General features: G+C 32.0%; 1 protein-coding gene across 1 annotated transcript in view; it reads left to right on the top strand.

Annotated features, from left to right (window-relative positions):
* The window catches only part of Secp43 (tRNA Selenocysteine associated protein), a 52,485-nt gene extending 42,983 nt beyond the window's left edge, over nucleotides 1-9,502 (top strand). Inside the window, exons 7-10 of the mRNA XM_076511914.1 lie at nucleotides 1,482-1,641; nucleotides 3,176-3,215; nucleotides 7,590-7,648; nucleotides 9,317-9,502. Coding sequence (XP_076368029.1) covers nucleotides 1,482-1,641; nucleotides 3,176-3,215; nucleotides 7,590-7,648; nucleotides 9,317-9,394 — 337 coding nt within the window. The 3' untranslated portion in view covers nucleotides 9,395-9,502. The remainder of the gene's footprint in view (nucleotides 1-1,481; nucleotides 1,642-3,175; nucleotides 3,216-7,589; nucleotides 7,649-9,316) is intronic.
* The last annotated feature ends 12,807 nt before the right edge of the window (nucleotides 9,503-22,309 follow it).

The raw sequence follows: 22,309 nt of genomic DNA, 5'->3' as shown, positions 1-22,309 counted from the left end.
GAAAAAGAAAGGGGGAGATATACTTATTCAGTTATGCACATAAATTAGTGTTTTCACAGTAGTGAAAAGAATTTAAGCTTATACACAAGCAAATCATGTTCATCAATCAAATTACCTCACTTACCTATTACATTTATGAAAACACTGTATTATTGATTGTGTTTGTAATTACAAATTATGCTCTGTTGGTAGAAATCAATAATTGATATTGTACCATTGCTGGATTATCTTTGTGCATATTTATAAAAAGAAATAAAGTATATATATGTTTATGTAATGGAAATATAAATCAAGTGAACTTGCAATCACTGCTGTGTATACAACTCTAAAAGCTTGAGAGTGTTTGAGAACCATATTCTCTAGGCCTGAAATAATTTCTTCATTGCATGTCAGTCTTTTGATGTCTTCACATAAATCCACATTGAGACGTAATATTTATTATTATCATCGTTATTAAACAGCTTCTATAGATTGGAGCTAAAAAAAAAGATTATCATGGAAAATCTTAAGTGAAGGTTATCCCATTGCTCTAAAACATCTTGTTGTTGCATTTACAAAGCATAGCTTGCATGTTAAAGATATGATTCATCTTAGCCAAGCTATTCCACACCTGTACAAAGTTGTGATGTGTAAACAGAAAGTTTGTTTTTCAAAACTTTTCCCTTTGTTTATTTAAAGTTTATATAATTTGTTATTAAATTGTTTAATTGTTGTATCAATGAGATATTTGTTTTATTTTAATAATTTGCACTCAAGAAAAAGGTTTGATGATATGGACCTAAGAAATATATAAGAATGTGGTATTATTTAACTTATGTATTAAGTTCATTTTTAAATATTACAAATTATTTTAACATATTGTTATATGTTATGTATAAGAATGTGGTATTATTTAACTTATGTATTAAGTTCATTTTTAAATATTACAAAATATTTTAACATATTGTTATAGTTAACCCTAATTTACTGAAACTGAATTGCATCAAAAACCTAAAGTAATAGTTAACACTGGCTTTATTTAGTTAACTAACAATTTTGTGATGATTTATCATATTTTTGTAGCTTGCAGGAAGTAAGTACATCCTAAGACTGCTAATCAGTAATATTTTGTATAATCCATATCAAATATTTTATGATGATTTATTACACTTTTGTAATATACAGGACTTGATTACATCCTAAGACTGCTAATTATTAATATTCTGTTTAATACATGTAAAATATTTTATATTATGGTTTATCACAGTTTTTGGCTTGTTACTAATTTAGTATGAGGTTTAATCAGTAAATCAGCTAATATTTCTTGTAATTTAACTTTGCAGTGTACAGGCTCAGTATTATGTCATGATAATGCTAATGACTATTATTAGGTTTAGTAAGTTAACTAAAGTTGCAGGTTATCTATTGGATGCCTGTAGATATTGAACTACATTCACTTTATTCCTTTCAGTAACCTACATTTTTCAACCTTTTCCTCACAGGTCATTTGGTAGTAATCTAGGTCAGGATTATAGGAATTATTACCAATACTCTGGATATGATTATCAAGGGTACTATAACTGGCAAAATTATCAACAGCACTATTATGGTTATGAATACGACCAGAACAGTTCTATCTATGATTCGAGTTATTCTCAACAGGTAAGGATCTTAAAGAATAAAAACTTGTATTTGATGAGAAAGAAAATTATCAACTATTTAAATTATTTCACAGATTCTTTGATAGATTGTTTAAGCAGAATATTCATGATGAAACTTTGTAGAATTGACGGCAACTGCCTGTTGTGGAGACACAAGTGTAGAGGACGACATTTAGAAAGTCTTCCAATCAGAAACAGTGATAATCCACCAATCATAACATGCTCTACACAATTCACCAGGACACTATAAAAGACAGACAACACCCACACACACACACTGACCTGAAGACAAAAAGAGGAAGTCTTTCGAAATGTTGTCCTCTCTTGTGTTTCCACAACACAACAGGCAGCTGCCATCCATTCTACAAAGTTTCATATTTCACAGATTTTTGAAATTTTTTATGAAGGTTTAATCTAAACTTGAAACATTTTTTTGTCATTTTTGTACATACCTCATAATGAGGTAAAACCTAAAATATTCTATTATTATGTATATTTATTCTTTGTAAAAACTTAAGTGCTTTAGTACTTAAAATGGGAAACTATGTTAATAACTTTCTTAAATTGTTACAATGTATAAAACCATTTGGAAAAGTAATGTCACAAAACAAAAAGGATTAGCATCTTCCCACTGATTATTGATTGACTTAATTTTGTATTTCATCACACTGTATTCAGAATATGAAATAATAAACAGTATTCATTACCAACCATATCTGGTATGCATGAACAAAATTTGCAGTTTTGGATCTGCATATATTTATATTTCAATTAATTTTATACTTAATGGACTATTCTGTGCAATGTTTACTAAACTAAGGTTGAACATACATTAAGCATCTTAAATATAAATACTGTTGTGAATAAATAGCTTAATGTAAATAAGGCTGATCGAGAGTTGCTTCTCATATTGTGAGTTCATGTGAAAGAGAAGTCTTCTGTGTGGAAAACGTACCCAAAACAAAGAACTTTTTGTTTGGTAGTCATTCACAAAAGAAGTTACATCAAATAAAAGTGTAAGGTAAATTGTATTGATTACTATATGTCCATATTCATTTCAGTCATTAAAAATTTTGTTTTCAATATTGTGTGAAATTTTCTTAAATAACATATTCATTTCTTTATCAATTATTTTTTAGTGTGAAATTATTACTAGCATCCAGAATTTATTAACAATTTGGCTAAAATATGATCTTTGATCTCAAGTTGTATTTTAAGTTTATTCATTAGTACCAAACTGTTGCTTTGAATGTTTGGTGTCTTTTGTTTAAATTGCTTAAATTTAGGTAAAATACTATTTAAAATGTTTACTTAAACTGTACTGAATGAGAATCTTGAATAATTCATGAATAGTTAGGTTGTGTTTTCAATGGTACACATTTCCTTTAATTTGTTTGTGTATGTTCAAGTGAGTATGTGCAATATATTTATAATTATTTATTTTTTATTATTCATTATCCTTATTAATAACGAGCATATGTGTGATTTAGTGTCTTAAAGGTGAATTTTTCATATTTATTTCATTCTTTCAACAGTATGAAACTGGGTATGAAAATTCAGAAAATGTTATTGAAGGTGAGTTGTAAACTACAATAATACAGGGTTGTATACAAATGAATGGTGGAGGTTTGTAAGTAGATTGGGAAAGAAACAGGTAGTTACTGTGCATTGAACTTTTGCTATTTGATTTATCAACCTCAAGAGCTTTTGTAAATACAGTTTTATCTATTGGGTTGAGGAATAATTCGTGAGCGTTTTTTCAAGTTAAAAAAATATTTTCATAAATGAAACGCTTTCGCAAAATATTTCATGTCATTTAGTAGATAATTTTTTGCTCTAATAGATGGTGTGTTTGATTTTCATATGTCTTTAATTTTTGCTTTCATTTTCAGCTCATTAAATGGAATGTCAAGTGGACAAAATCGAGCATTTTCGACACCATCTGCTTTTCGCATTTAATTACTTGCAATTTCGTTTAAAACAATGCATACTATATACCTAGGTATTACATGAAATAAAGTATCATAATAAATGTTTTGGGTGTAATGTGTTCATGCATTGAAGTATTGTATAGTCTTGCATGTAATGCTTGAATGAAATTATTTAAAAACGCTCACGAATTATTCCTCAACCTAATATTTTAAAAAGGTTTTAAAGCAGTGTTACACAAAATAATCTATACACAATTAGCAGTGTGGGATAAATTATATAAATAATCAATTTCTGACTGTACTTAGTAAAGAATCTCTGGCACAACACTTTTAATTGCTCTAGTAAAGCTTTATAATAAGTGAACCAAAAATTGGCTATAATTTTTTTTATACACAATGTTCCTTACGTGGCCTCATAGAAAGAAGTCAAGAGACATTAGGTCAGGACTCCTTGGGAGCCACGTAATTGGCCCATTTCTTCTGATATGTTGTTTGGAGAATCTGGCATTCAAAGTCCTGTAAACAGTCTTGAACCACCTTTGTATGTTGTTTTCATGTGCCAGATTTTTCTTGTGCTCTCTTCTAAACTGTTGTTGGACTAACTTCAGCTCAGCTAACCACAGAATAGACGTTGCCTTTTCTTTAACGATACTCATTAGGACCCTGCAACACAAAACACTACTTTCAAGAAAACTATATAGGTATATACATGAGTGGATATGCATGTAATGCTTGTTATAATAGTAATAACATAATGACCATATTATGAAGCCACAACATTCATTTTCACACACCCTGTACATTTCCTAATTACTTATCGTATCCTTCAGAAAGTTTTCAGTATACTTTACATTATCAAAAAATAATGAAATATTTTGTTCATTCAAAATAATTTGAATCATAAAATTGAATTAGTGCTAGTAATTATCAGTCATGGGTGTTTGTCAGTAATGATAAATAGGTTAATATATTATTTTAAAATGTTTCAGTAAGCTTTACAACATTAAAAAGTAATGAACTATTTTGTTATATATGTTCATTCAAAATAAATTGAATTATAAAGTTGAATTAGTGCAAGTTGTGCTTATATCCTTAGAAATACTTTTATCTAAGGAGTCTGGATTGCATACTGGCTCTTCCATTTAGAATCAACTTGTTTTTTGCTTAGTGAAACTTTTTAATGTAATGACTATGTTATATAAAGAATGGCACGAAGTCATTGTCATCATAAGATGACTGCCTTTGATTTCAACTTTTAAGTTTTTTTTATTTGCAAAATATTGTGCATAAACAGAGCCCATCTGTAATTTCCTAAAACAAATTAACATTACATTGAATACAATTTCTGTGCACTTTCTCGACTTGTTTTGGTCTAAATTACTTATTCACAGTATGATCAAAACTATTTGCTCATCACTTTGTGAACATTCATTCAGATGTTTATGCATATTCAACTAAATTTGCCTTCATTAAGTTTTTAAATTTACTTTACTTTGCAATAATTAAACTTCAGATTGTTTCATTGACTGCTCTGAACATCTTTCAGCTATTTCTTTTATCAGTATGGGTTTTACTTTTGTTTTTATGAGTTTTTTTCTTTCAACTCGTAAAACTGTTTCATACTGAATGTCTCTCAGAATGGCTGGTATGGGTATTAACACTTATTGACAAGAAGAGAACAATGTTTCAACCTTCCTAGGTCGTCTTCAGGTTAAGAAAGAGTTTTAATGTGACTGTTGACGGAACGTCTTAGGGACGAGAGTACAAACGGGTACCAGATTGTAGGGCACATTGCAGGTGGATGTTAAGTTATTAATTAGTATAGGTATAAAGATGTTCCTTTATATTGATTTAATTTTGGTTTTAGTTGCTGTATAAGTAGGGCTTCTTTGATTTTGCATTTGTTTATATTTGTCTCCCTACTTAATATCTGGGTGTTTTCTATGGTTATGTTGTGTTTGTTTGATTTGGAGTGTTCGAAAATGTGTGAAGGTGTTTTTTGTGTTCATTGAATTTAGTTTCCATTTTTCTGCTTGTTTCTCCATTATAGAAGTCGTGACAGTTGTTGCATTGTATTTTATAAATTATGTTGGCGTAATGTTTGTCAGTGTAGTTTCTCCAAAGTATGGACTTTAGTTTTGTATCTGTTTTTGAACAAATTTGGTTTTTACTGGAATGTTGTGTTTTGTTAAGTTTTTTTCCAAATGTTTGCTATTTTTTTGCTGATTTCGGGAACACATGGTATGCAGCACTATTAGGTTTTGTAGTTTGTTGTATCTTGGAATATATTGTTTGTTTGTTTGTTGCTGGTCTAGGTGTGTGTGTGTATAATTTTTTCTACAGTATTTTTTTATTTTTTTGAGGAAATTTGTTGATGATGATGAGGTGTTGTTTTATTTTTGATTTCCTTGTTAATTTTATCGGGTGAACATAGTTTTGTGGCTGTTTATTTGGTTTCTTAATATGTTGGGCTTTTGTTCCATGTGCTGAGTCCCAGGGAATGTATGATTTAGTGTGGGTGGTTTTTCTGTGGATTTCTGTTTTGAATTATGTTTCAGTTCTAGTGATTTTTGAGGTTAAGAAATGCTATTTGTTAGTTTTTTTCTTTTCACAGTTAAACTTAATGATGGGGTGTATCAAGTTAACAGGATTGAAAAACTAAGTGTATGTTCTGTATATGTAAATCCAGCAATTGTAACATCAACATACTTGTGCCAGTAGGGTGATGGGTGTAAGGCTGAATTGATTGCTTGAGATTCATTCAATCTGTATCACAAAAATGTTGGCTAGAACTGGGGACACAGAATTCCCCATACTTAGACCATTTATTTGTAGGTAGTTTTGGTTATTGAACATAAATTTAGTTTTGGTGATAGTGAATTCTTTAATTCGCACTATCATAAACACCATTACTTGATTGTTTACTTTGTGTGTAGTTTTATTAAATAAAGTTATGCCGATGTTAGTTTATCTGTGTTTATCTGAAGCGTTAAACTTCTTCAAATAGACCACCATTTATCAATCTAAGACAATGCGTGCAAAAAACATGTAGCTTATTTGGCACACGTGAAAATGATATAATGAGGAAAATTCAAGTGAAGGGCATGAAAACTGCTGCAAGTGTTTTGTAGGTTGCTGCTGGTTATAATTATTGCAAACATTGAAACACTGTTCTATGCACAACACCTTGTCATCAATAAAATTATTCATTTCAAGAAGTTTTCATTCATTGAAACATGGCTTTCATTACATGACTAGTTATTTCATTTTCTTAATTTCATATGTGATGTTCTGTTACATTTAAAAGATTGAACTTTGTTATCTGGCACTTACACATTAGTGATTAACTATGCTCATGTACTCGAACCTTTCAAGAAATTCTACCCCGTGGTAACTGTGGGGACAGTGCAGATAGCCCATTCTGTAGCTTTTCAATTAACAACAAACCAAATCCACCAAACTTTTCATTACATATTGTTTGAAAAATGCAAATAAATAAAACAGTTCCTACATCTCTGATAGTGTTTACTAAATGTCAAGTTCTCTAGTAATAGTATGATTTTGGAAAAACAAAAATTCATTGGTCACTGTGAAAGTCTAATTCATACATTAGGTTAATGTTTGGTAAAAACTGTATAATATAGTGTTAATATAGCTACTAGTTATACAGTTAAGTAGAACAGCTAAGTAAGGAAAACATGAGTACAAATCTAACTGGAAAGCTAGATAGCCTTAAATAAATTTGACAATAAAAATTTATATTATTAAGTGTGTAAAAAAAATTAAGTCAGTCTAACTACTTTAGTTTGAAGTTGCTTAACCCTTGAGGCAATCACAAATACAGGGGCGGCTAAATTATATCGCAATATTTAAAAGTAATCTTGTGGAAGAGCTTTGTAATGTAGAGTTAATATTGCTGTTTGTTTAACTGTTAAGTATCACAGAAACTTAACTCTGAAGAAAACTAGATGCATGAAAAGAAGCTGATTAATTTATCTGTTTTATAAATATTTTACAGAACATGATATTCCTCTGGATACTGATTACTTAAATGATAGACTGATGAAGAGAAATGAGGTACGGTTTTGTTCTAATTCAGTTTATCATACTGTTTTTTATTTCTATTTTAACATGAAATATCTAACATGATGGCATCACTATAACAGCATTTTTTTTTTTCTTTTCTCAAACCAACCTTAAATTGAAATAGAGTAACTCGTGTTATTGCAGTAAAATCCGTACGAGAATTGCATTTATAAACAGGATTAATTTGTATTTCTCCAGCAAGAGTAATCATGAAAGATGTTAATTTATAGGACTGTAGATGGCAAAGTTTAAGCAAATAAATAAGAAATTGATGTGACTGGGAGTCTCAGCTTTGATCTGGTCATATGATTTTTACTGTTGATATTAGTTTAGGCATTTCTTATTACAGTCTAAGAAATCTGAAAATATGGAAAACACGAGTTCCAAATATAACTACAAAGCTAAATAACCATAAATATTTTTTACAATAAAAATTATATTATTGTGTGTATCAAAAAAAATTAAGCCATCCTCACTGCTTTAGTTTGAAGTCACTAAACATAGTTACTTGATCCTTGGAGCAGTTACAAATACGGGGTTTTTGTGAATGGGACTTAAAAGTATGTCACAGAAGTAATATAAGTAATTAAATATTCAGTACAATAATGCTTAAGGTTGGCTATGGAAGAACTTAATTACACTTTTTTAATATGTTAAACATTATTAGCATTGTACAATTTTATACACATATATGTGACACTTTTTAAGTACATTCGTGTTTGTTTTTTTATTGATAAAATTTAATATCTGATGAAAAGTGTAAAAGATATTGAAAACTAACCTGGAACTTGAACATGTTTGAGTGGTGGAATTCTTTTCTCCAGGAACTTAAACTCTTAAGAGAAGAAAAACCCATTTTTTGGAGGCATTCAAGTTTCCAGGTGATTTTCATATCTTTAACATTTGTTTTAGAGCTTCTGCTCTACTTTTATTCTTTATAAATTATATTTCTGTTCAGAGCTAGTCATTCACTGATATGAAATATAGCTGAAATATGTGGTCACTAGGATGATGCATCGTAATTGAAATATTTACACTAGGGTGATGTATTAAAATTAAATTGTTTGGGCACTAGAATGATGTATTATAAGTGAAACGTACTCACTAGAGTGACATAACTGAAATGTATGGGCACTATGATAACGTAACTGAAATGTTTTTACACCAGGGTGATGTATTATAACTATCTTGTGAAGTTACTGGTGTGATGTACTATAATTGAAATGTGTGGGCAGATGACAACTAAATTATGTTGGCACTAGGGTGACATGTTATAGCTAAGTTGTTGAGAATTGGGGTGACATAACTGAAATGTGCAGACACTAGGATGAGGTATAATTGATATGTGTGGGCACTAGAATGACAGTAATCTCATGAGCATTGTTTCTCTAACAGTATTGTTTCTTTAGATTTAACCATTATAAATATAATGTGTATAAAACTTGTTTTCATTACGTTTTGCTGTTAGCTACATGAAACTTGAGAAATACAATAATACTGTGCTTTGAAAAGTTCATGACCTAATAAAAAATAAATTGTCTTAAAGCTTTGATTTTTTTTTTCTGTAAGCTAGACATGCATTTTAAGTAAAGTCAGCTCTACTTCTAAAGTCATCCATTCTATTATGTATCATAGTAATATTTTCTGTTCATTCAACAGGAGTTTTATGCAGCTTTGGATGCTTCAAGATGGTTACCAATAGAAAGTCTGGACCCACCACTGTTACCCATAAAGTAACTTCAAACTTTGTGGCTGATGGGGGGGAAAAAAAAAGTGCTTGTAAATCTCTGTGTTTTTGTTTTGTTTTTTCTTTTGTAAATGCAATAAAAACAACTTTTTTATTTACTTTTGGTGTAATGCCCAATTATAATAGGAAACCTGTTAATGTACAAAAGTTTAATTTCAAAAACATTAAAAATAATTACACATTACTCGTTTAATTAAAAATAGAATTCCAACATCTGGTAACTTCATTCCTTCTTATGTAGTAATCAGTCAAAAGAAGGTAATTGAAACACATAAGAATTATATTTTGTAAACTTGGAAAAATGTAATGACTAATAGCATATGATAATTTAGTATTAATTGTTTAGTTGTTTTTGTAAATTTAAACAAAATAATCGTTTGTTCTTGTTAGCTGAAATTTAAAGTAGCCTGTTCCAAAGCATGCATTCAGCTCCTGCTTGTAACTATGTTCAGTATTGATTTTTGCTACTGTTTCTTTTTACAAACCTAAAACATGACATCCCATTATCTTTTACGTGTTACTGTGGTAAGTAGTTCTTTGTACAAAGAATAAACTTTTATTTTTTATAAATATTAATAACTTATTTGGTCACGGCCTTTGTGTTTTTCAATGTTTTTCGATGAAGGAGGTGATTTATACACCTTTTTGTTAACTTAAGTTCATTTTTGTGGACTTGTAAGTTTTAATTTCTGTGTGAAAACTCTCCACCTTTCGGCCTTTATTTTATAGATTTCAAGAACTTTCTGTGATGTTTTATAAACTTACCTTATTTAAAAGGACAAAAACATGGGGGTACAAACTTAACTCTGGTTTAAAGTGTGCTGTGAAACCATGTAATATTAAAGCTTTTGTTAAGGTATACAATAAAACCCACTTTTGGGTTATTTTTCCCAAAGCTATAATCTTGAAAATTCAATCAGAATGTAACTGGGATATCTTAAATTGTTTACAGTGATCACAAACTAATCAGTAGCTTCTCAAATCCTATATAAAATGTCATATGGATAATGGAAGGTTAGAGATAATTGAAATGGCAGATCATTATTTTTTTCATATGCAGTCTCAAATACTGTGATTTCATGAATCAAAAATGTATACTAAATAAGTTAATATTTTGCTTAGAAATCTTATATCTAGAGTTAAAAAATAGTATTTTATCACAGATTCCACCACTTTTAGTAATTACTCTAGCAAAACTGCTGACTTGTATGAACTTAAACCTTAATTCCAGACACTGGCATTTTAGATAACTGTGCAGGACCAGAAGTGGGGGCTCTACCTCTGTTTAATCTTTAAACTGAAGATCTTTCTAACACATTATATTTATTTATGGTATTTTTTGCAAAGTTGTTATTGATTTGTGTGTGTTGTGCACACTATTACTGTAACAGCAACTGTTTTGTAAGCAATAAAAAGCCAATAAGATTAAATATCTTTACGGTAAGTATGTAATGGGCTTCAAAATGAGATTCTGATGAAGTCAGTCAGACAGCGTATTATCAGATCGATGGTGTTTGTTACGGTGTGCAACATTCTGCGATCACATCTGATATAATGACCCCAGTTGTTGGTTTCTCTTTTTCATAAACTAAAATCATTCCAGTATAGCTTATTTGGCAGCGCCTTTAAAAATATCGTTGTTAAAAAAATTGTTCTCTGATCAGAATACCCAGAAGGGCTTTGTTACATGAGTAACCATAACTTTTGTAATATATCTAGAACTGAAAGCGTGGAGTGTATTTACCACTTTGGACCTAAAATACAGTCAGATACTAGGCTACGATCAACAGGGCAATTATGTATAGAGAAAAAGTTACCAAGTTTGACTTTAATGAAATCACGAACTTTAAGTTACATTAAAAACTTTTAATGATTTCATTGTCATTTTATTTTGAAAGTAATAGTATTTTTACAGCTTATGCAGATATTTTAAAAAGCCAATTCATAAAACTGCTTGAAATAAAGTATACGATATTAACGAGAGTTTTAAGGCGTCACTGAAATATTATTGTAGATTTGTGGATATGATTGTCACAAGATAATTTCATGAATAATTAACTCGGTACATATGAAGTATGGGATATAAATAAACTTCTAAAAATTGGCCTCCGATTAGTTATAATTGTTACCCTAAAAATGTGGTCAAACAAGTTCATTTTGTAGTTGTTACAACAGGCATATTCACTACCAGATATCTTCTACTACAGACATTTCTTATTAACGTACAAGGGAGCGCACACAATTTCGAAAAAAAAATGTAATTTAACCTCCCATTCTTATATCTTTGAGTTCTAGTTTCGGGGTTTATTTTACAAAAACTAACACCAATATATATATATATAAGCCAAAGTTGACGCGTCATTACCCGACAGTCTGTGTTAATAAACTCTCATGTAAGGAGTTTCTTGCATTGTCGGAAAGTTTAAGCTATATGAATGAACCCTAAACTAATAAATGCCGCATTCCTTACATAAGAGAAACCTCCTGGTTACTTAGAACGACTAACATGACAAAATATAAAGACAGGTGCAAAGCTTTCTTAAAAATGTATTTGTTGTTAGGACGACTTAGGCTCGAACGTAATTAGCCTAGTTTGGCTGTAAATGTTTAGCAAGTATCATCAGTCAAATTGCTATTTTATTTGTTAAACGTAAAATAAAACGCTGTACAATGTATGTGTTGTTTTTACTATTGTATTCTGTAGGATATTCTGTAAAACTTGTTAAAAATGTAAAGATGTCTGAAGTGCCTCAATCAGCACGAAAAATGTGTGGAGGCAAATGTAAATATTTTATAACTTTTGGACGCATTTCATATATTATGAATACTTGCATACAAGCTTTATCTTACTGGTAATACTGATTACGTTGGATAACTCACGGGTTCAATTAAATGACTAGAATAGTGTTTCGTTGTCTATCTATCTAACCATCCGTGTGGTTTTTCGTGTGAGGTGTTGGCAATATATTTGAATAGGGGGTTTGTGCTCGTGACCGAAACACATTACAAGTTGCAGATGAAGTTAATTTGCTTCAAGTCCCTAAAACAACAAACATTGTAGTGAAGATCATATAACGAAACCGGTTTTCTTATTAAAATCCCACCCAGTGCCAGAAAGTTTGCTTGTGAAGCACAAAGCTCCACAATGAGTTGTCTGTGTTCTACCCACCACTGCTATTGAAACCCGGTTTCTAGAGTTGTAAGTCTGCAAACTTACCGCTGTGCTGCTAGAAACGATAGTGGTAAGTCTCTAGACTTTTTACGTTAAAGAAATCAGGTTTCGATATCCGTGGTGGGCACAGCACAGGTAGCCCATTATGTAGCTTTTTCCTTTACTGTGAACTAACCAATCGTATTAAAAAGGAATCTTTTTTTTTGTTTTTCAGGAAAGCGATGCTCAACAAATATTACCTTAGTAAAAAGTAAATAGAAACACATTAACGACTGTATTTAAGGAACGAAAAACAGACTCGAATCAAAGCTATAAGTAGTGAGAAGTGGCTTGATATATCAAAAATGACGTTTTGGGGTTGATAAAAAAAATTTAAATAATGATAAACCTAGACAATTATGAATGTTTTACTGTTTTTAAGACTTCCCAAACTGCAAGTTTCTGTTCTATATATTAGTGTACTTTTATCAATATATTTTAATTATGCAACACATTATATTCTCAATACGGCTGGTATGGGTATTAAGATTTTAATTAAAATAAAGTACAGAACAACGCTGCAAACTCTGTTAACCTAAAGATCACCTAAGAAGGTCGAAACGTTGTTCTGTACTTTATTTTAATTAAAGTTTTAATACCCATACCAGCCGTATTGAGAATATATTTTTACTTCAAGTGGGTTTCTCGTCATCATGAACACATAATTATGTTATGGCTAATTGCACAAGCATTCACAGGCTAAGTGTAATAATTCATTTAATATAATTTATAATATGTATGTCACCCAACGCTTTAACAATAATCTGAAAAACTTGTAACGGTAAAATTCCAGGTTTGATCCGTGGTGGGCAAGGCTCAAATAACCCATTATGATAGTATATAAAGAATATCCGGAGCAACAGTGATTGAATCTTAGTGAAAACATCAGAAATTACCGTTTATTTTGATTCACTGGATTTGTCTATAATTATCAAGAACACACTATTCGTTTTTTTCTGACAACAGACGAGCAAGTCCCATATTTAGACAAACTGTTTCGTAGCATTTTTGCTACATCATATTACAAAGGAAATTTCTGATAAGTTACAAAAGTTATTTCGAAAACGTTGAGATTTGCGTAGTTGGGTGACCGGGCAAACTGCACAGAAACAAGTAAATAAATGAAGAAAGACGAGAGCTTAACTTAATAATAAATATATAAAGTTGAATAGTAATAACTGATCCTTTACTGTAACTGGTACTTCCATAGCCTATTACGTAGTGTTTTACGACAGATGTATTACTAGTTTAGTTTTAACGAAAAATAAGAAGTTAAACGCGTGACAGTGACATTGCGTAAAAGGCTAAACACGAAATAGTGGCGGTTATAATTATGGTGCTGACTTTGCAGTTTACATTTTTACATGTATAAGATAACAATAACTGTCGTAAAAGAAGACGTCTTACATATTTATAATCTGTGGATGAAAGATATGAAGTGACTTTGTGTTTTGTTTTCCAAAGTACTGTATCAAATTCTGGTAACTTTCAGAGATTACAGCGAACCCTAACATAATTTGTAGTGTGTGTTAAACACTATCCAGCGCTGTACAAAATAAGTAGATTCATTTTGACTTCTATTGTATAATTTCCTAACAGATTGTTGTAATTTTTTTATTTTCGAAACGTTTGCTATATTTTACATTGATCATTATGTCATCATTATTATTAGCGCCATCTAGTAATATCTTAAAACTATAGAGGTTTTATTTTCCATACCGTTATATTTATTCATTCCTGAAGTTGAACAAGTAGCCAAAGGGAATGTAGTCAGTCAGCAGTACCTTACTAAACATCTTCCAAGCTAAAGAAGTTACCGTACTTCTTATAACACACCTACAACTAAATTGGGGAAATATTCGAACCCAATAAAGAAAACCAGATCTCTACCACGGGACGAACTCGCGCCTCTTGTGTTGTTATAACAATACATTTGTTGTATAATTTGCAATTTTTATGTTTCTTTAACTGTATTATTGCATTAATATGAATTTCGCCTGTTTAATAAATCTGAAAACAATTTTCTGTAATGGATGACGCTGTATCTCTAGAAATCTACGTGACCGGCACGTTTCTTTGGACCGAGCATGATCTTTTGATTAGGGCACTCGATTTGCAATTTACGGATTACGGGATAGAACCCTGTTATATAACCTGCTTGCCCTTTCTGCTGTGGTGTCGTTACAACGTTACTTAATCCCCTTATTCTTTGGTAATAGCGTAGTCCAATAGGTGTCGCTTGAAAATTAGGGACGTCTATCGCAGATGGCTTTCAATTATCTTTGTGCGAAATTCTACAAAACTATAAAATGTTTTCTTACACATAGTTACTATAAAGCGCTTCTACCAGTATATGTTCGATTAGCACTGATGGCCTAGTTTCTACAATTGTAGTTACTGAAAAGTTATTGTGTTTGTAAGATGACTTTGTCGAATAAAGCTTTGTTCTATTTTTTACGTGTTGTGTTATTTTTGTTTTCTTAGCTACTTATTCAACAACATCCTATGTTTCACAAAAAGACAACTATGGATTTTACTAGAGCATCATCCGGCATGGTCAGGTGATTAGGTTGCTCGACTCGTAATCTGAAGGTCGCAGGTTCGAATCCCTGTCACACCAAACATGCTCACCCTTTCAGTTGTGAAGGCGTTATAACATAACGATCAATCCCACTATGCGTTGGTAAAATAGTAGCCCAAGAGCTGACGGTGGGTGATAATGACTAACTTCCTTCCGTCTACCGCCCGGCATGACCAGGTGGTTTAAGGCGTTCGACTCGTAATCTGAAGGTCGCGGATTCGAATTCCCGTCACATCAAACATGTTCGCCCTTTCAGCCATGGGGACGTTATAATGTTACAGTCAATCCCTCTATTCGTTGGTAAAAGAGTAGCCCAAGAGTTAGCGGTAGGTGGTGATAACTAGTTCCCTTCCCTCTAGTCTTACACTGCTAAATTATGGACGGCTAGCTCAGATAGCCCTTGTGTAGCTTTGCGCGAAATTCCAAAAAACAAATAAAACAAGCCTTCCCTCTTGTCTTACACTGCTAAATCAGGGACGGCTAACGCAGCGAGCTCTCGTGTAGCTTTGCGCAAAATTCATAAACAAACTAGAGTACCAACCTTTACTCTACTGTTAGAAGCCAATACTTTTAAAGATTCTGTGGTATCTCTTATTGGAAGAACAATTTCTACAGTTCGGTATAAACAAATAAAGGAAAGGTTATTATGTTAATACTAAGAATGAACTACACTTCGGTTAATGATTTCTGCGTTTTGACGTTATTTTGACTGCGCCAAACTAAAAATCACTATGACCATATCATCTGATAACTTGAAAGAGTGTACCGAGTGAAAGTTGATTCCGGAAAGATAACATCAGGGAAGAAGTAACAGAGTCTGTGCAACAACTTCAACAAAAAATGGGTTTAATTTATAACATTACAGATGGAACATGAAAACGACACAATTAATGCCATCGTGTTAAAAGCATCAAATTATACGTATTGTGTGTTTAAAACAGCTTTAAGTAAAAAAACAAAACAAAACCAAAAACTTCGAAATAAACCAGCAAATTTAACGTTTACAATAGCAAGAGATAGAATTTTATTCGAATGATTTTTTCTATTCTGTCTACGTTTATAAAATTTGGTACTATTCTCCAAACACACGATACTCACTGATATTTACAAGATCGTTCGTGATGTTCAAGTGGTCGATGTGAGCCGATCGGTTGAACACGTTTCTTGAGGAAACTTGTAGAATGATTAAGGGTAGAAGCCTAGAAAACCTTCAGTAGATTGTGAATAATTTTAAGTCCATCGTTTTAGTCTGTTTCCGAAACAAACTTATAGAATGCAAGACGTTAGAAGCTAATAAATCTCCATTAGATTTTTAACGAATAAACCGAAATTGATCGATTGAACGCGTTTTGAAAGTAAACATGTATAATGTAAGATGTTAGAAGTTCAGAATCTTCAAATAGAAGAAAAGTTTAACTGTTAGAATGACAGAGGTTTATGAAGAAAGTTGCAGACGTTTTTTGAAGACATTAAGGAGTTAAACCAGCTGAAGAAGCTTCGTACTTGACAACAGAATCCAACCTAGTAGTTTATAGTGTTAACTTGGCTTGTGTGAAAACAAACTACTAGGTTGGATTCTGTTGTCAAGTACGAAGCTTCTTCAGCTGGTTTAACTCCTTCAGTAAACTTCTTTAGAAACTGTAAGCTACCTTACTCCAACTGAAACAGATACTTTCAGTAGGATTATCCAACTAAGTGTTGGATCAGTTTTTTATATAGTAGCACAGCGGTATGTCTACTGACTTACAACGCTAAAAATTGAGTTTCGATATCCGTGGTGAGCAGATCACAAAAAGCCCTTTGTGTAGCTTTGTGTTTAATTACAAACAACGTCAATATATTTGTGTTTAATTACAAACAACGTCAATACATTTGTGTTTAATTACAAACAACGTCAATATATTGTGTTTAATTACAAACAACGTCAATATATTGTGTTTAATTACAAACAACGTCAATATATTGTGTTTAATTACAAACAACGTCAATATATTGTGTTTAATTACAAACAACGTCAATATATTGTGCAAAACATATTTTATATAGTTTGCTCCTCACTGCAAATTAATGAACCACTGGAAACTCTAGGTTATACAATTTACTTTTAAATTATGTTTTATGGATGATTTAGTGTTGAGTTAAAAATAAATTTAAGTACAATTTTCTCATAAAATTCACAAAATATTTGAAGTAATACTAGATATGAGTTGAAACGAAACAACTGAAAGGTGTAATACCTTTTATGGATAAGTTAAATTTGTTTTGTTTTATGATAAGTGCTTCATATGAAAATGCGATCAAATATACAAACAGTTTTAAACATGGAGCATATGTGTGACAGTATATTACGATAAGACTAATAATTATATAATCGGAATATCATTCACTGAAGTGTGTATCAGCATAACAGTTTATCGTTCGATGTGTACCATTGTTCCATTGTTTGCAAAAGTTTCACTCAATACAAGAGTTTAAGAGACCTGCTCGTTGTTTAAAATTATTTAAAAATGTATGTGTGTGTGTGTTTTCTTATAGCAAAGCCACATCAGGCTATCTGCTGAGTCCACCGAGGAAAATCGAACCCCTGATTTTAGCGTTGTAAATCCGTAAACTTACCTCTATACTAGCGGGAGGCAATTATTTAAACCACCAAATTCTAGCACAAGTGTTAATGGGTTCTTTTGACACTTGTCACACAGAAGTATAAGGGGCACATGCCTACATTTGATAAAGTAATAGTAAACTATATATTTTGCACCCCCAACGTTGTCACTTAATGTACACAATTATTACCTCCTGCTTTGTTTTTAGCGCTAAGCTAAATAGGCTATTTGCGCTTTGCCCTCTGTAAGGAATCGAAGCCCGAATTTCAACGTTTTACTTATATAAAGTTATCGCTGATGCATTGTGGGGACATTAACAAATATGTTAGATTAACAAAATAACCATCTCACGATCAGTTGTTCTCTGGTGGAACAGCGGTATGTTAAGGGAGTTACAAGCTATAATCCAGGGTTCGATTGCACGCAGTGAACATTGTAGACAGCTCTAAAACAACAAATAAACACGATTAGATATGCAATGATTTGACATAACAAGTATCTGAGGTGCTTTTTATCAGTAACATTTAAAAACGCTAATGTCTCCTGTACACTCAGTGGCTTGGTTTGTTTGTCGAATTATGCGCAAACCTTCACGAGGACTATCTACGCTAACCGTCTCTAATTTAGCAATGTAAGACTAGAGGAAAGGCACCAACTCTTGGGCTCCTCTTTTACTAACGGAGAGTGGGATTGACCGTGACATAATAACACCCTCACGGCTGAAAGGGCAAGCATGTTTGGTATGACGGGAATTCGAACCCGCGACCCTCGGATTACGAGTCGAATGCCTTAACCACCTTGCCATGCTGGGCCAGGCTCAGTGGTAAGTCTGATAACGCTAAAAGTCGATACAACACAGCTAGCTCATTGTGTAAGTTTGCGCTTTAAAACAAAGAAACGAAAGAATGATACTTTATGATGTACCACTGAAAATTATGTTTCATTCGATTGTCAGTGCCACAGATTTTTAATAATTGTGTAAATTAAAGTTGCTCAGTGTATTTTTCTTTACCTTTCAACTTTTAACAATGTCAAGCACCCCTAAAGGGATTGTAGGACGACCTAGGTGGCGTAATGTAGTTTAGTTTAATTTTTGAACTATATAAATAGTACTTACGTATTTTATAGACAAAGCAGTATTAAGCACAGCAACCCTCTCAGTTCTTAGTTTTTTTTCAGGAACTTTCTCTCCTAATATAATTTTAGGGCTCGTATATAAATAATTTTCTTGAGTTGTTTTTAATCTTTAATTCCCCCTTGGTTGCAACATACAAAGCCTTAGTTAAAACGCTATTTATATCACTCGTTTATGGAACAAGTCTTTGGAAGAAAAAAGACCTATCTGGGGATCGTGAAAGTTAGTAGAAAGACTTGTGTCATATTTAATCAACATATTAGTCTTAGTGCGTTTTAATATCAGACAAGTTTTCTCACTAAATGCCACGTCTCTCAAACAAAGACCTCCTATACCGCAAAAGTAGACTTTTGTTATTGCTATGTGCCTCACATCTGGTTTGTTTCAAATTTCGCGCAAAGCTACTCGAGGGCTATCTGCACTAGCCATCTATAATTTTATCAGTGTAAGACTAGAGGGAAGCCAGCTAGTCATCATCATCCACCGCCAACTCTTGGGCTACTATTTTACCAACGAATAGTGGGATTGAGTGTCACATTATAACGCCCCCACGGCTGAAAGGCAAGCATGTTTATTGTAAAGAGGATTCGATCTCGCGACCCTCAGATTATGAGTTGAGTTCCTTAACTATCTGACCATGCCGGGACGCCTCACATTTGACCTGTAAAAGGAACAGAAGAAGAAGTACAGCTAAGACTGTTAATCTTAGAACAAATTTTATTTTATTCAAAAGTGTGAGGGTCTTTAGAAACGTAATGACATTCGCCTTTCTTTTTTTCCCTGAATTAATGATTTTCGTATTTCTTCAAAAGGTCTTTTATTTGTATCCATCTTTTTAGTAACGGATAGAAATGTAATGTTTTAAAACCTTTCGAACCATGTTCAAAAATAGGTAGCAAATTAGGTGATGAGCGCCTATTAAGGGATGAATTGTTAGAGTACTGGAGTGTATCCAAGGCTTCAGAATTCATGATCCTTGTCGAGACAGTACGCTTGGAATAAACTGCAGCCATTAAGGAAAGTAACGGAAAAACAACTCAGTTGTTATTTTCAAAGAAAAATGCAATGGTTTCTTGAGTCATTATGGCTGCCTATCTTCGGTTTCGAGTATTTGTGGTTTCCATACATTTGTCGTTGTACTAAGTATATGTGTAAAAAATCATTGCAGTTTAATATACTAAGTTGTTTCTAAGATATTATAGAAATACGGCGAACCGTTTGATGTACAGTTGAAACGTTTTGTGCACATGCACAGTAATTAAGTAAGTGCAATCACTGGCTTGTGGAAATTGTGCAAAAGGCATATTTGTAGCAACTTCAATGTAACCGCATTTATTTTCCGTTGCTGACAATAGTACTGTATATTGCAGCACATAACACCTCCCCAGGAACCGCACAAATATCTGACCTAGTGACATTCTTCTTTTCGAAAATGATTACTATATTATTATAAAAAATTCGCATTTACAGAAATTTCCACGTAACTGGTTGTTAGCAGGATGGCCATACAGAAGTGGCTCTTGAAGACTTCATCCTCACCACATTCGTTAGGTCTAGCTATCACGAGGCCTTAACCTGAATACTGAAACACCAAAAATGTTGGCGACAGTATTGGTCAGTTGCAATCAGAGCATTCCTAGTGGAAGTTCATAAAACATTAAACTGCACCTAACGTTTTTGTTTATGTATGCTGCGAATACGTCTCTCGCATGCTACGTAATTCGTTTTACAAGTATATTTGGTCTTTCCGACACATAAATTAAGCTTTTGAGTCTGTTCAGATATTTCAAATTTTAAGCAGAGCCATTTCTAAGGTAAACTTGCAATCAGTCACCAGTACCCAGCTTCTATACAACTAAATAAAGCGGAATAGTTTGGTTCGCGCGAAGTTAAAAAAATGACTACCCGAATTAATCATTCCTAATTTTGAAAAGATGTATTATAGAAGCAGCAGGTAGTCAACGTCATCTACCGAAAACTATTGTGATATTATAATTAAATATCAGTATTTGATTGTCACTCTTCTTACACACTAGTAATTAAAAATTGCAGAAAAGGATTTTTTTCAGCAACGGGATACGGTAAAGAGATCTTTGGATTCACAGACCATAGCACTAACCACGCCTGGCCCATAGCAGAATAGAGCGTTATCATTGTCACCCTCGCACAGTTGAATGTGGTGAACATGTTTAGCAACATATCGAACTTCGAAAAATGAACCTTACAGTTCTCTCAGTTCACAACCCTAGTCATAAATGTAGGTCCTGAAACTGTTTCAAATGCTCATATGGATATTATAATAAACCTATACAAAATTTAATCTTTTTTTTAGTTATTATTTTTTCTCTTCAGAATTCTTTATTCCAGTTAAACAATTAAAAATACATTGACGAAGAATTATTAACTCAATGTTACAACAAAGCATTTGAGTTAAACGATCTAAGTACACATGGTTTACATGTATGTTGACGTTATTAATTGAGATGCGTCAAGACATATGGTCACAGCATATCTCAAGTTTCTGTATAAGCACATACATTTTAAAGTTATTGGCTGTTCAGATATACGTCACAGCGATCCTTCTTTGCAAGTGATATTCGATTCGTTATTGGCAGTATATCAATTTTGACAGAATACAGATAAAAGGTTGTGCGTGTAAGTCAATTTAAATAGCATGAAGTCTTTTATAAATTTTCTATACAAAAAACTCAGATGCTTTCGACTTTCAAAAGTACTGAATCTTTTGCTGGTTTTTTTGTTTTTATATAATCACTTCATACCCGTCGTGGGCAGAGCACGGATAGCCAGTTGTGTAACTCTGTGCTTAACTGGAAGCAAAGAAATTATAAAGAAACAAAGTGTTATCATAAAAAATGAAGTACATGAGAGAGAGTTCGTATGAATAGTAAGAATAATAGCCAATAAGAATCTAAAAGCATATTTTAATTTTTCTTTAAAAATCTCAAAGTTCGTAATTATAAGATTAGCTAATCTCGATAAAGGACACGTTATTGCCTGTTAATGGATACCGTCTAGAATAATAGATTACCATCAATGTGTTAACTGTTACGTGCAATAAGACATAATAATAATAATTAGAAATAAATTATAATTTATTGACATAATATTCATTGTTTTTATAATAATTTTATTTTAATTATATTGTTTTAAATAAGTTACTGCATTCTGAGGGCACGAATTGAAAATATTATTATGAATTTTATCCCATAAAAATAACTTGGTTTTGCATTTGTCCATTTACATTAAAGTTTAATATTTGCTAATCTGTTTTCATATCGTAATTCAAAAATAATTTGAAATGGTCCCTATTTCTTAGTTTAATGAAAGCGACCTCTTTTGGTAAAACGCCCCTCA

This window comes from Tachypleus tridentatus, chromosome 7 (genome assembly GCF_004210375.1).
Source record: "Tachypleus tridentatus isolate NWPU-2018 chromosome 7, ASM421037v1, whole genome shotgun sequence".
Taxonomy (NCBI): domain Eukaryota; kingdom Metazoa; phylum Arthropoda; class Merostomata; order Xiphosura; family Limulidae; genus Tachypleus; species Tachypleus tridentatus.
Note: the sequence above shows the minus strand (reverse complement) of the source record. Positions and strands in the feature narration are given on the sequence as shown.